Below are 15,621 nucleotides of genomic sequence, written 5' to 3'. Positions count from 1 at the left end.
AAACCAGGGGATGCTGCCGCACCCCCAGCACTCCTATTTCCAGCACATATGTATAGATCCAATGAGTTCACTGGGAGAAAACTTATGCAGTTCTCCTTGAAGAATCAGTCCCCAAAGGGGCTTGGGTATTTGAAAATCCCTGGAATAACATTGTGCTCAACAAAGCCTGAGTTAAGTGCCCAGTCTCCCTGTACAATGCGTAAGATGAGATAAGTGCCTAAGAAAGCAATTCACAAAAGCCAGTATGCTAGGCAGGGAACTGCCTAAACTAGCTAATGGGAGATATTGATGAGAGTGGTGGGTCCCATGCACCTCTTAGGAAGTTTGGCATCTTAAGTCCAGACTGCAGGGAGATGTCTTTCTCTATTTTTGTTCCATACCCAGGAACACCTGTCTTGGAGTCAGGTGGCTTAGGCACCCAAGATATTTATTGTGGGAAATGCCTCACTCCACACATGGCAGTGGTGCCCACCTTCTTTTTGCCCAGTGGTTACAGTGCTTGTCTGGGATGTGGGAGAAGCAGGTTCAATTCCTACCTCAGCCTGAGGGAGAGAAAAGATTTGAAGAGGGATCTCCCACCCCTTTCAAGAGGGCACTCTAACCACTGAGCTATGGGCTAATCTAACAGGGGACCTACCTCAATGTCTCCAGTTGAAACTATTCAAATGTTAATAAACACTTGTCATTAGGCCAGTAAAAGAGTGAGTGACTGTACAGCCTGGTTAGGGCACCTGCCTAGAAAATGAAAGTCCCAAGGTCCGTACCCTGCTCCAATTACTCTTTACTTATGCAACGTGGAACAGCTTTAACAGGAGACACTGAGGCAATCCCACATCAGACTATCCAATAGTTCAGAATTATAGCACTCTCCTGAGAGGTAGGAGACACCTGTTCAAATCCTTTCTGCCCCCTGGAGTGGGGGGTAATTGAACCCAGGTTCTCCCACATCCAGGCAAGTGTTCTAACCACTGGGCTAAAAGTTATATGGGGTCCATTCACTGCTGAGGCACCTCCTTCTGTCTGTTCTAGGGATTAGCTCATTCCAGGTCTAACACCTCCTTCTGCTTCTTGCTTAATCTTAAATACAAATTTTCCTGTATTTATCTTAAACCACTCAGATTTGCAGGGGAAAAAAGTGGCTTTATGTTGTGAGAAGAATTTTCTTTTGTAGGCCTGGTCTACACTAGAAAATTAGGTCAGTTTAGCTCCATTCCTCAAGGGTGTGAAAAATCCAGGTGGTGTTAAGCCACCCCTGTGTAGTGAGTGCTTGGTCAACGGAAGAATTCTTCTGTTGATGTATTTCAGAGTAACAGCCGTGTTAGTCTGTATTGAAGTGAACTGTAGCTCACGAAAGCTTATGCTCAAATAAATTGGTTAGTCTCTAAGGTGCCACAAGTACTCCTTTTCTTTCTGTTGATATAGTGACTGCCTCTCAGGGAGCTAGATTATCTATGCCAATGGGAGAAACCTCCCCTCAGCGTAAGTAGTGTCTACACTGAAGCACAACAGTTGCACCTCCAGCATTTTATGTGTAGACAAGCCCTTAGAAGTTAGATAGTTCATTATTGACTATTCAAAAATCTCTCCACTATCACAACTTCAGAGGGAAGAAGTTTGATCAAAATTTTTATAATTCCATTATTTGATTGGTTATATTAGCCCTGTATTTGAATGAAATAGGGGAGGGTTTGGGGTTGGTGTTTTGTTTTTTGTAATTGTGTGATCCAGAAAATAGCATTTGTATATATAAATAGGGTCATAGTAGTCAAAGCTCTCGAAAGATTGAATTACTAACAGAATATTTTGAGGAAATCTTTCATTTATGGTCCAGAAACATTGGATATTTGAGTAATCTTGTCTAATTTTACTAGAATTCAATTAATATAAAAAGCAAATGTGACTGCTTGCTACAGATGCCTTCTATAAAAGTTTTGTTACCTAGACAACAATTTTGTTTTCATATTGCCAGAGGCCTAATTTGTGGCCTATTACATTTTTTGACTCTAAACAGCAGTTTGGACTTTGCTCACAATTTTTAAAACTATGAGCAGAGCAGTGACAATCACTCAAGGGGACTGTTTTGATTTTGTAGATTTTAATGGCATAGCAAAATCTAATTTTACATGATTTTTTTTAAAAAGCAGGTTTGGCTCAACTGTAGCATTAAAGTTTATTTTGGCTCATAAAAGTTAAATATTAGGCTCAGCATCTTGTACATTTTGACTTATGCTTAAAAACTATTTTAGAAGTAAATATTTGGAATTAAGTATCCAACTTCCCAATTTTAAAAAAGATTAAGTACACACAGCCTTAACACATAGCTAACAGAGTGTTAGGAATCATTAGAAAAAGGGATAGATAAGACAGAAAATATATTGCCTCTATATGAATTCAAGGTATGCCCAAATCTTGAATACTCTGCCTAAGCCTCAGCATGCACACTTCTATTTTTAGTGCGCTAGCTGGAGCCCTGCTAGCACAAACCTGTCTACCTGTGGTTGGAGGCTTATGCCCAGCTACAGTGTAGACATGCTGCTGCCCTCAAAGAAGATACAGGGCACGTCAGCATTGCCACACTCATTTCTAATCAAGTTAGATACTACTCAGAGCAGAACTCTTTACTAGCAAGCATTTAAGTTAACTCACCTAATGTGTTTAAGAATACAGCAGAAGAGATGCAGTCTTTCATAAAGTACCCCACCCACTCCAAGTTAGTGGTTGGGAGATACTACACAATTGCTCAGCCAAAAGGGCTTTACACGTTATAAGCAATTGGTACTCTGAAACAGCCACCTGGTTCTACATTTCTGGAAAGGCTGTATTAGTTCAATATAGGGGAAAACTAAAGCTATACTGACATACTAACCCATGTCTCTCCCAAGAATGGCACTGCCACCCTATTATGCCTTGAATTTGTAGTTAACATTTACAAGTCCAGCTAGGTATGTGAAGAAACATTAAGTTACAATTAAGAAGCCAAGGACTCCATATCCCCCCCTGAACACAAAAGCCATCCAAAGTGGATGTAGTCAGATTAAAAGCATTCTTCAAGCTCAGACAGAAAGCTCGGTACAGTGCAGATATGGCTGCTGTGCAGTTGTTCACAACGGAGTTGAGGAATAGAGAATGTCACTTGGTAGAATTGAAATGGCTAAGAATGTTGCTACATGCAGAGGAGTAGTGCCAACTTGTTTTTGACATGGGAAACTGATGTGGCAATATCTGAGAAGTCAGCCGAGACAGCAGTTCTAGCTTCCAAAAAAAGCTTGTACTAGTTCCTTTGGCCCCACTTTGCTTACTGGAGTGCACCCAAGTGCTCCTTTGCCCTTTCCCCTTGGTGGAACTTAAGTCTTGAATTCCTCCCTGTCCACCCAGTTTTGTTTTGGCACAGAGTGTCAGACAGCCTAGACTCCATGGAGCTGTCCAAGCTTTCAAATAGATTTAAATAAATGTGTATATAAGAAGACACCTGCATGTAGTTCCTATTGTTAGCACTTAGGCTGACAGCACTCCATTTTAGTGAAATGAAGTGTTGTGTCTACACTGATAGTTGTAGAGTCAGCATTACACTAGTTTGACACCAACTAAATTAACATTAATGATATGAAAGGCAAGCACAAGTTCATTTATTTATAGCAAAGGTCTTGGGTTACAAGAGGTCAGTCCTTGCCATCTTTAAGAGATATGGGATAAGTTATTGCATACATGTGCATTATAATTTAGCAGCAAGTCATTCATAAAAACATTTCCTTCCTACTGCTTTTTTGGTTTAGTGTCTAAATTTATATACAAGTCAGCTTTACAAAGCATTTACCACCACCTTTAAGTTAATGGTCTTTTATTGGAAAAAAAAGACTAGCATTTACAACTTGGAATGGACAAACTGTAATAGCTTGAACAGCGATGTTGATAGTTGTGCTGAAGTCCACAGGCTACTCTGCCAGCTCCAAGTCATGGTACAGAAGGTTTTAAAAATAGGAGAGAGTCCAAAGATGCTCCCTTGGTGAAGGTTTCTTTTAAAAATTTTGTGAACGGTAACAGCCTGACACCCGTTTCACTATAGTGCAATGCAGACAATGTTAAACCAATATTATAACAGACATGCCACCCATAGTTAAGATCATCTTTTTTTGGAGCACAATGCTACATACAGGAGAACCATTCAACATTTAGGGCACTTTCCTCTAAATTTTGCATCCTTTGACCATTTTTGCTGCATACCATCCTGAGGTATAAACCAATTTTAAAGTAAACCAGCTATGACAATTTACACTACAAATTGAATTAGAATCCACTGTTGGACAAAATAGTGGATTTTTTGGGTTTGTTTTTTTTTTAAATTAACTACAAATGTCTGACTGTGCTCAATTGTCAAGCTGCATGCATGAAAAATTGGCCAGCCCAAACAGTGTAATAGTCATTAGCAAATGGAACTTGACGAGTTCACTAAGTGCTTCCTTTTTTTTAAATTTTTTTTTTTTTTAAAGGTAGTACAGTTACTTAGATTGTAAAACTGATGTTTAACTTGATCTTTTGGGGACAGGACCACCAACCATTACATGCAGTTTGTGGACAGAAGGTATTTTGACATTCAGTTTTGCTATACAGAAACAGAATGAATAAATGAACATTTTTTTTGCAAGAGGTAAGTAAAAGATTCAATTTGATTCTTCTAGAGGGGAAAAAAAGGTGAAAGGAGGTCTTCATTTTGCGGTCATCATCTGTACGAATTCTGAAAAGACAAAAACCACCGTGACTTTCTGTATCTTCAAAGTAATTTTAACTTCACAAGGAAATCTCTTAACTGCCCTTGGCATAAACTTTCCATGCATCTAAAATCTAAACAGAATGCTCTGATCAAGTCTTTTCACTCAATAATGTAGACAGTTTAGTGAATTGTTAGAGTAATTCAAACTCCAAAATCATCAAGTTTATTTAATACCCAGCAAGCTTTACTTAAGAGTTTGTAAGTGATTGCACAAACAGAAGAGCATCTTTTTCTACCTTCATAGTTCACTTGTCCATCTCCATCGATATCTGCTTCTCTGATCATTTCATCTACTTCTTCATCTGTTAGCTTTTCTCCTAAGTTTGTCATAACATGACGTAGTTCTGCTGCACTGATATAACCATTGCCATCCTGTGAGGAAGATAGTTGCATAGGTTTGAAAATGACAATTCAGAAGACTGGAACATAAAGCCTAGCTGAGATGGTTCTACATTAAACTTATTCTCCCAGATGCCCTGAGGCATCAGTGACCTAGTACACAGCCTGGAGGCCTGGTGCACTGTTCATCTTATCCAACCACAGAAAATGCTATAGTCATGCCTTCTAAAGCATAGAGGATGGAGCCATTACACGAGGAGGACTGTGTGTTCCAGAACAAAAGTGAAGTCTGCTATACTTATTTGGACCAGGTTAGTAGCCTTACCCTGATTTGGTCTTTGTATGCCTCATACACATCTTTGACTCTCTCACCCAGGTAAGCACACACATCTACATTTGAATCATATGTATTAGTTTGGAGGTGTGATTCTTAGAAGTTCTGAATGCTTCCAGACACTTTCTGAAAGTCTCCAGTACCCTGGAGAACAGAATGGTAATTTATCTTTTAATTTGGGTTTCTTTAATTTCAGTATGTCAGCCCAGTGTTTTCAATAACTTAATTCCTCCTGCCAACAGAATGCAAGAGCAGCAAGTTGACCTTTTGTAGCATCACATCCTCAACCAACTGCTGGTTTCCCTAGAGTGTCTTCCTGGGCAATAAGATCTAGAGTACACAAAAGCACATTGAGAAATGATCCAAACTCCACCTACTAGCTGCAGTACAGAACCTAGAATGGCAGAAGAGGACTTGACACTGGAGAAGGCCACCTTCCCCAATACTTGTGCTAGTGAAGAGAAACTGTTCTAGTAATGCTCTAGATCTATTCTGGATTTGGGTAATTATTTCTTTTAATAGCTATGGCTATTAAGGCTGTCCTGTTAAGTCTAGTGATGTGAAGATAGTTATCTTACACAATCAAAGAGGGGGAAAACCATGCCCTCTGTCAAGTAGAGGGAAGAGGATATTCTTGTGCTTATGTCTGTCTTTTGAGAAAAATGGAGAGCCTCTGCTTCTGGTAACAAGCTTTCCATAAGCAGTCTCAAACCCAACAACCTGAACAGAGAGGCTACTAAGCTTCACCTCCTCATACATATTAGAAGTTGAGCAGGGGATCTCAACTTTATGAAAGGTCTACATACAGGTGAGCAAAGCCCTCTGCACCTGTGTTCAGGTACTTTAGGTCATGAGACTGGGGGGGGGGGGGGGGGGGGGGGGGGGGTCGGGGGGGAAAAAGAGGAAAGAGTGGAGGCACCTTTCATACCGAAATAGGTAACAAGTCTAATCATCCCAGTTTCCTGAGAGGGCTACCAGCATGAAAAAGAGCCTCAGCTGCCACCGCGCCTCCCCCCCGCCAATTCTCCTGGCGGAGCAGTTTCAGCAAGCCTACTCTATAATATCCAAAATAAGTTTTCCTCCTGCTGCTGGTAGAAGGGCTTATACCCACCTTCCAGGCAAGCACAGGGCAATGCTAGGAGTAAGATGCTCATCCTTAAAAACTGTTCAAAAAAGTCTGTCTGCAGCTTTGGATTCTAGCAGTACCTTGTCAAAGACTCTGAATGCCTCACGGATTTCTTCCTCGCTGTCAGTGTCCTTCATTTTTCTGGCCATCATGGTCAAGAACTCAGGGAAATCGATAGTGCCATTGCCTTAAAAACACAGAAATGGATCTGTACTTTAGAGTCCCATCATTTCCCTGATACCAAAGCTAGCTTTAGAGTTAGGAAGGGACAAGTCTCATTATTGATCAAGTATTTAAGAGCTACCTTCCTCCATTTTTACACTAAAACCAGAGAACAAGAACTTTGTAAGTGGTCACGCTTAAGTCACTCCTCTTCCCCTAAAATGCTAATATAGCATTTTTAGCTCTAGTATGCTCAAGCAACCACTGAAAACATGGAAGTAATGAGGACTATTGTATGGACTGCTACTTTCCCTCCAGACCCACACCCCAGAATTCATCATCCTAGGGGCTATATTTTGACCATGTCCATTTACTGTTAAAAGTGGTTTAATGTGACCAGAGACATGCCTTGTAATGCTGGCAAAAGAAGGTGTCAGCTCCTGCTAAGGTCCCCTTGCCTCACTGGACTATTGACAGATGGCTAACTGGGATCAGTCTGGTTCATGTGTGTCAGTATTGTTAAAATATGTATTAGAGTTAGAAAAATTTGCTTATTGTTCAAGGCATGCAGCAACTTAAAAGCATTCAATAAAGTCTAATCTCACCTATAACATCTGTATCCCATATTATAAGGCAATACTTGAGCACTTGCATTGTGAGCGCCTAACTGCACAAGTCACCAGACAGGAGAGAAACATTAACTACGACAGGTTTCAGAGTAGCAGTTAGTCTGTATTCGCAAAAAGAAAAGGAGTACTAGTGGCACCTTAGAGATTAACAAATTTATCTGAGCATAAGCTTTCGTGAGCTACAGCTCACTTCATCAACTTCATCCGATGAAGTGAGCTGTAGCTCACGAAAGCTTATGCTCAGATAAATTTGTTAGTCTCTAAGGTGCCACTAGTACCCCTTTTCTATTAACTACTATGAAATGCGAAGGTGTTTATCATGCCCAACAAAGAAGGCCCCATTGATATATTCTACAATAGTTCATCTGGTGTCAAAGAGGACGAGAGACTGTCGATTGTTCACTTTCACAACTTTTGTTGATCATGAGGAGCTGAAGGGAGAAATTCTTCCATCAGATAAGTTTGCAGCTCAAAGCACAAGAGAAAAGGGAATAAAAATCCCTAACAAGGAGGAACTGTATCTCTATGCTGTTGGGGCTCTGAGGGGCAAGGATTACTAAGCATAAGCAAAAGATCCCCAGTGTTTAACCTGGATTAGTTCTTAAGGACATACAGAAGTTGTTCATTACAGCTTATTTTTTGAAACAACTGGAACTCATTTATGTGTGTATGTGCACCTTAACCTTGTAAATAACTCTTTTTTATTAATATGTCTTTAATTTATTATAGGATTGGCTACAAGCATGGTCTTTGGTGTGAGATCTAAGGTACAATTGACCTGAGATAAATGGACTGGGAGTAACCTGAATATTGCTGTGATCTTTGATGTAACGAACCATCTATCACAAAGGTAAGCTTACCTGGGTGGCCAGACAGATTGAAGTACCCAAGGCAACTATCTGTGACTACATGTTAAGGCTGTTCTAGTGCCTGAGAAGTTTACACTTGGTAACTGGTTGGTGAAATCTACATATAGAACTCAACCAGTTTGGGGTTTGTGCCCCGTTTCCTCAGTCTGCCCCGATGCTGGTACCCAAAGTCTTGTGTCAAGCCATCCTGCTGTGGCACATCTATTACATCAAGGTTTGCACTCATGATTTATTAGCCTTGTTGCTGTTCTAACAGTTTCCAATCTTGGTTTTTTAGTGTTCAAGAATTCCTTTAGAGGGCCAACAGTGTTTAGACAGCTATATTGATTGTGAAGCTTACTTTTACGTCACATAACAAAAAAGTTACCCATTTTCAATTCTTGAAAGATTCTTAATGGTTGGCACAATCTGTCAATTAAGTTGATTGCCACCCCAAAAAGAGATTAAAGTAGACTGCAAGCTTTTAAGAAGCGTCCATTGCAGGGGGTTATGGCACATCATCCTAGTACAAAAAGTAGCACAAGTTAAATTTAATTAAAGGGATAGAATATGCTCACTATATTGGAGCCCTGAGATTCAGACTCATTTAATTTTCAGGCTAGATTTCATGACACTGATTAGTGACTTGTCTAATTCTTCTATTTATTACACTTGCCTCAGCAACCAAAAGTGGAAGGCCTGCTGGTAATAGCTATTATAGGAGAGTGGGTTTGTGTGCGCGCGCGCGCGCATGTGGGGAGAGGGGGTGAGAAAACCTGGATTTGTGCTGGAAATGGCCCAACTTGATTATCATACACATTGTAAGGAGAGTGATCACTTTAGATAAGCTATTACCAGCAGGAGAGTGGGGTGGGAGGTGGTATTTTTTCATGCTTTGTGTGTATATAAAAAGATCTTCTACACTTTCCACAGTATGCATCCGATGAAGTGAGCTGTAGCTCACGAAAGCTTATGCTCAAATAAATTGGCTAGTCTCTAAGGTGCCACAAGTACTCCTTTTCTTTTTGTGAATACAGACTAACATGGCTGTTACTCTGAAACCTGGTTTTGATTTTGAGTCTCTTCACAAAGGTCAAATAATCACTTCTTCTTTCAATACATTTTATACCCTTGTCAGAGACACTAAAGAATTTGCTATTACACTGGTAATACCATAGTAGTTAAAATTTTCCTCTCATGACAGAGCCAGTATGAAGCACCTTCCCTTTGCACATCCATGAATCTGAAGCAAGTTTTGAACACAGTTCTTGTGTTACCCTTTCTGGCATCCATTTACCCAAGTCAATCTCCCTATCAGTCTACTAAATAAAGCCTAACTCCTAACCCAGTTTAAGAGAAGAGGAAAAGAAGTCAGTCTTTACTACATATGGATACAATGGATTAAAATATATAATACAATACAATGGATTAAAATATATAAATTAAAAATTAAGTTGCCACTGAGACCAATATGGGATAGGTAACTGAATAGATATGGGAAAGCTACTTGGTACTCCAGTGAACTAGAGGTTGCAGCAATTCAAGAGGTGAAAAAAAACCCAAGTGTTTTGATGCGGAAGGAAACTGAACCCTGGATAGAAGCAGTGAGCAGGACACAGATGCAGAAGCCCTGATCAGTATTATATTTTGACTCTGACTATCCCATATTTACATGCCTACTGGTATAGTTAATGGCAATGACTATGTCCATATTAAACTTAATGTGAAATCAAGTGGTTGTTTTATGTAGACAAGTAAAAAAAAAAAACAAAACCAAAACCAAAACACCAACCCCCCACCCCCACCCCTACACTGTTTTTGGGGCAGATTTTAATGGAATACTGTCAAAGGAAAGAGGGGGACTTTAGAAGCTGCATTACCCAGCTCAAACCCAAGCTTGTAGGGTGTGCACACTCACCAGGAGTAAAACACTGCCAACTGCATCTTCCCCATACTTACCATCAGCATCTACCTCGTTGATCATATCCTGTAATTCGGCTTCTGTTGGGTTTTGACCCAATGACCTCATGACAGTCCCAAGCTCTTTTGTTGTGATGGTGCCATCACCATCTTTGTCAAATAGGGAGAAAGCTTCCTTGAACTCTGAAGACAGAAACAGCCCAATCATTAAGTACTATGACCACCATCAAAACAGTACCAAAACAATACTTTGTGACAAGACTGACCCCAATGTCCATGCCGTAGGATTTTAAAATGCACTTTGCCTGCAGTCTGTACTAGAAGACTAGTGTTTTAATACTTTAGACTTGTATTTTCTGACAAATGTATCACAAGTCCAAGCCACTGCCCTCTAACCACACTCCCTAGCCTGTACATTACACCAGGCTGTGCAAGTTTTGGATAAGCACATGCTACCCTGTTTATGAGTTACCCAGTTGGGTCAAGTTCATTTCTCATCAATAGCAGTTATTTGTGGGGGAGTGAGTAATGAATAACGCAATGTTTCAAATAGTTTGTGCACAATGCTCTGAGCAAAGATTAGAGAAACAAGCGAGTTAGCCAGACATGCCTGACAGAGATGCCTTTGTCATTTATCAGTTATTTTTGAATTACTAAAATGATAATAGTGAGCAACGAATAAATTAAATAGGCTCCCAAAAGTTTAGACCCCATGCTTTACCCTCTTAACCATTTCCTCTAATTTAGAAAGGCAGTGTTAGATTAGAGATGATTTAAGAGAAAAAAGTTTCCTTACATATGTTGCCAACACAAGAGAACTCAAAAGTTTTAAAGGTTCTGTTGATTTGGCTTGTGAAAGCAAATGGTAGCAAGTAAAGTTGAGTGCACACGGGTCAGTTCCACTTTCAATCTCAGGAAAGACTGAACTTTTGGAACGTTGCAATGTTTGGATTCCAAACTTTGGAAGGGATTATTTAGCTTCGTTTTGAATTAACTGGATTTTTAATATTTCTATAAGATTTGTTTTTAAAAGTCACACCAGACCTAGGTGCTGGGCCTCAATTATCCAAAGAAGTGTTCCTTCAGCTTCTTTAAACACAAAATTTCTCAAGTGAATTAAGAGGGAAGAGCAATTATGTGCCAAAACTTTTAGAGACTTAATGCAGATTGCCTATATTGCTTGTTGACTGATATTCAAACTCAGGAGAGAACATCCAGCAGCGTTTTAGAGATATTTTCCAACATTCAAAGGAGATGTTGGCTCTCTTTTGGCTCACCAATTTTCTTAATTGGGATACTTACCAGCAATCTGTTCTTCAGTCAGCTGATCAGCCTACATGAAGAGTAGAAAAGTTATTTTAGAAAATGGTTTTCCTATAGCTCTGTCAAGCCATGGAGATCCAATACAGACTTTGTAAGGAAGTTTAATGTATTACCTTTATACTGCACCTTTCAATCCCAGAAATCCAGGAGTACTCAATACACAGAAGAATGATTTCACCCACCAATAGCGTGCAGCAACATCTAAGACTCAGTGTAATAGCTAATGCTACAAAGAGACTACACATTTTAGGACTAGTTAAGAATGCCATAGCCAGATCAAGTTTATGGAGAAATCCAATATGGCCAAGTTTAAGGCACAAAGCAGAAATCCCCTAGTGATTCAACATAACCCAAGTGTTTCCTGGAGATATTCCATCACAATATTGACCTAGCAGTTTTTTAGCTTGCGATAGGATAATACCATGATTGCAAGATCTGGATTTATGCCATGTTCTTAGAATTACATGCTTTTCTGTCAACATCTCATTTGTTATGCCTTTTAGCTACAGTAACAGTTCCATTAGGTAGGAATGTTACCATGCAATGAAAGGTCTCTGTTAAGCTATAATTTCTTAGGTTTATGCCATTTACAATACGTAAATACTGTGTCTTGAGACCACCAATACATCTGAAATCAGCAGATAACTGCATGTGTGTTTTGTTGGGCCCATAATGGAACCAAACACATTCCTTTAACACAAGACATTTCATCCTTAGCTTCAAAAAGGGTTTTATTTTTAACCACCCCCAAAAAAGCTCTCTCCATCCCACAGGTTCAGAGAACAATATATAACAGAGTTCAAAACGGAACTAGGCAAGTTCATGGAGGACAGGCCCATCAGTGGCTATTAGCCAGGATGGACAGGGATGGTGTCCCTAGCCTCTGTTTGGCAGAAGCTGGGAATGGGCGACAAGGGATGGATCACATGGTGATTACCTGTTCTGTTCATTCCCTCTGGGGCACCTGGCATTGGCCACTTTCCGAAGACAGGATACTGGGTGAGATGGATCTTTGGTCTGACCCAGTATGGCCATTCTTATGTTCTAAGAACTGTGTAGACCCTTTATCTTCCTTTAGAGACAGGAAAAACCCACCTAATTGGTTTCAGTATTTTTAGAGGATGGCATGGTACCAGGTTAATCATATTTGGTTTCCTAGCACCCTGTGCTTTTAACTCTATTGTTTTAATAAAAATAATTTTTACACCAAATTGAGAAACAAAAATATAACAAAGTTTAACTGATCAGTTAGGAAGGATACCAAGATGCTTATAATTTCTCCTGGGAAACAGCAATAATTTTAAGTCTGGCGCAGTTAGCTACACTAACGTAGCTCTTTTTGAGGAAATTGTATCAAATGCTAGTGTGAAATAAGCTGTATATTTGTTACACTCTGTGTTGGTCTCTGGACAATGGGGTTGAAAGGTTGTGTACATTAAGTATATATATACATACACACACACACCCCAAAAGCACTTCCATCTGTAGTTATTATCCATAAAAGTAGTCTATTACAAAAGGATGGTGATTGAAAGAAATTTCTACTGAATTATTTAATTGGAGCCTCATATGGACAAAGCTTGTGTGTGTGTGTTTTTAAGAATATTAAAACATAACTGTGAGGGTATGTGGGCCAGGGCCCACTTTGTATTAACCCCACCCTCCTCACGACAGTCCCAGTAAAGAGATTCTCTTTTAGAAAGTGAAACGGAAAAGGTCATTTACATAGCATGACATATCAGAGCAATGCTCTGCAGAACAGGAAATAGAGCCACACCTCAATAGAGAGGAACTCAGATCCCCAGCACCAGTTTGAAGCCCCTCCAATTTGAAACTTACAATATTCTGGTCTTCAAGCAGCATTTATGTCTATTTTTAAAAAGCTGACCTTGCAGGTGATCCAGTTCACCCTCCTAAGCAACAGGCACAAACACTGTCTGATCACCCTAGCTACCAGGGCAAAGGTACCTACACCAGAGAAATCACCCCACCCAGCCAAGTCATAAAATCCTGTCCCAGTGATCTCAGCCTTCCCCCAACAGGAAGGGGGAAGTGAAGGGGGTGGGGTGGGGAACACCCAGCATGGCCCACAATCATATTTGGTAATCTGCACCCCAGCTTTCACGGCTCCTATAGGAAGCAAAAACTGCAGGGAGGGGAGACTCTCTCAACCCAATGTCATTAAGAGTCCAGGGTTGCAGTCCAGCAACCCGATGTTCAGAGCAGACCGAACAGAGGCAGACCCCACAGCCTAGTCTATGCACAAGTGATGCACTTTTAAAGTAAACATGGATAGCACGGATGTTAAAAATCCAGATCTGTGTGAAAGAAAAGCCAAGAAAGGCGAGCCCCTCTTCTCCTAGAGCGCAACAGGCACCCCTCCCCACCAAGCCACGGGATCAGCAGCCATGCACTGCAGCAGTACCGCCCGCCCCCCCGCAGAAGCAGCTACTCTCGCTATTGTCCAATATCCCATCTTCGTCCTTTGGTTAGGAGCGGGATTCAACTGCGGAATCTCTCTGCCGTCCCCAGACGCCTGCCCATCCCCTTCAGCTCCCAGGTCCCCCTGAAACCCCCTCATTCAGGGAGCCAAGCAGCTACTCCTCAGGAGCCACCCGTTCCCATGCGCATCCAGAGTCCTGTCTCCAATGAGGAAGCCAGGCCCCTTCCGGAAAGATAAAGGCTCCAGTGTTGTAGCAGCTGCTCTCCTCCCACTAAGCCCTGGCAGAAACTGGGAAGTTTCTAATGGAAACGACGCACACTGCGGCCCTGTCTCACCCTCCTGGGGCTGGCGAGGAAGAGGAGGAGACATGATGTAATGCAGCCTGCGAAGGATTTTGGCGTTACTGCGTTTAAGGATTGGGGGGTAAAAGCGCAGCAGCCGCAGAGCCCTCGCCTCCCCCACCCCAGCCACCCTGCGCAGTGCAGCTGGTGCTGAAATTGGGATTGTTACCTTCATCCCTAGTGCCCCCCTCGGGAGCCCTATTCCCAGCCCGAGCGGGGAGGGGAGCAGGGAGCCTGGGGGTGCCCTCGCCCACCCCAGCAATGGAGGGATGGGCTCTGCTGTCCCCCGCCCCGCTAAGGAGGAGGCCACCTACGTCCGGCATCCGCCCCTTCCCATCCAGGGGCGCGGGGCAGAGCCCCGGAGCAGCCGCTGCAGCCGGCGGCACAGGGCGCCCCGCACCTCCTGCCCCAGCGGCGGCTCAGCCACTCCTCTCCCCCGGCACTGCAGCGCAGACTGCCCGCTCCGGGGCGGCATCCCAGCCAGCCGCCTCAGGCACCCTGCTGGCACCGCCAGCTGCCCAGCGGGACCGGCCCCAGCACTCGGTAAGGGGAGGGAAGCGGGCACTGCCAGCAGCCGCGGGAGTGACAGCTTCCTAGCCAGCCGCGTCCCGCAGCTCCCGGCCCTCGCGGAGAGCGAGCGGCAGCGGGTCCCATCGCTGCGCGATGCAAGGAACCGCGGCCACGCGGCGCAGGGAAACAGCCGGAGGGGGAGGTGAGGGGGGCGGTCTGCAGGCTTCAGCCCGGCTGCCCAGTCTCGCCTCACACTGGGGGGCGGGGGCGATCAGCCGCCCCCCTAAACCCCCGCCGCTCACCCACCCCGCTGCTGGGTCCCCTGCAGCCCCTAAGCCAGCCTAGCTCCCACCTAATTCCCCACCGCGGGTGGGCAAGCAGAGGAAGCCGGGCTCCAAGCCCAACGCCACGCGGCTGCCCCAGCCCCTCGCAGCGGCAAGGAAGCTCAGCAGCAGCTCGTCACAAGCCAGCCATCTCCACTGCGATGGCAAATCCAGATGCGTCCAGCCCCCCTCCCCCCCCGTCCAGGCCAGCTCCAAAGTCTGCCCTACCGGCCGCTGCACGCCAGCTACCTACCATTGCGCGGGGGTGGCTGGGTTGGGTTGCTGCGGCTACACTGGCTGCTCAAGCAAAGGAGCACGAGCTGCTGCGGCTGCTACCTCCTCCGAGCGGCTCCCCCCTGACAAATGCTGTAGGTGTGAGCCTGCACCTCCCTGCTATATATGTAGGGCTGTATCCCTCCGCCGGAGCAGTGCCTCTCTCTCTTTCCTCCCAGCCTCTGCCTGTGTGAGAGTGACTGCAGCGGGCAGCCCAGCCCCCATGCTCAGCCCCTCCCCGCCAGGCTCACTCCCCTCTGCCAGCCCAGCTGGCAAGCGGGG

General features: G+C 43.3%; 1 protein-coding gene across 2 annotated transcripts; it reads right to left on the bottom strand.

Annotated features, from left to right (window-relative positions):
• Window positions 1-3,821: 3,821 nt before the first annotated feature.
• CALM1 (calmodulin 1) lies at window positions 3,822-15,601 on the bottom strand. 2 transcript variants are annotated; one of them, XM_007072676.4, is made up of 6 exons: window positions 15,320-15,601; window positions 11,429-11,459; window positions 10,166-10,309; window positions 6,648-6,754; window positions 5,005-5,140; window positions 3,822-4,732 (listed from the first exon to the last, which is right to left on the bottom strand). In XM_007072676.4, exons 1-6 carry the CDS (start codon window positions 15,320-15,322, stop codon window positions 4,704-4,706), a joined length of 450 nt encoding a protein of 149 aa, XP_007072738.2. In that variant the 5' UTR covers window positions 15,323-15,601; the 3' UTR covers window positions 3,822-4,703. The 2 variants fall into 2 exon arrangements, with proteins under 2 accessions (XP_007072738.2, XP_027673647.2); XM_027817846.3 differs by having other exon boundaries at window positions 11,563-15,524.
• Between the last annotated feature and the right edge of the window lie 20 nt (window positions 15,602-15,621).

This window comes from Chelonia mydas, chromosome 6 (genome assembly GCF_015237465.2).
Source record: "Chelonia mydas isolate rCheMyd1 chromosome 6, rCheMyd1.pri.v2, whole genome shotgun sequence".
NCBI lineage: Eukaryota > Metazoa > Chordata > Testudines > Cheloniidae > Chelonia > Chelonia mydas.
This window is presented reverse-complemented; position numbering and strand designations above follow the sequence as displayed.

What these genes read in the sequence shown, in the direction of transcription:
- CALM1 (XM_027817846.3), bottom strand. Translation starts at nt 11,718, where the DNA reads ATGGCATTCTTAACTAGTCCTAAAATGTGTAGTCTCTTTGTAGCATTA. An exon ending in GACTGAAGAACAGATTGCTG is followed by an intron (nt 10,310 to 11,428) that starts GTAAGTATCCCA and finishes TTCTGTCTTCAG; the next exon opens with AGTTCAAGGAAGCTTTCTCC. An exon ending in CATTCAGAGTCTTTGACAAG is followed by an intron (nt 5,141 to 6,647) that starts GTACTGCTAGAA and finishes TCTTCCTCACAG; the next exon opens with GATGGCAATGGTTATATCAG.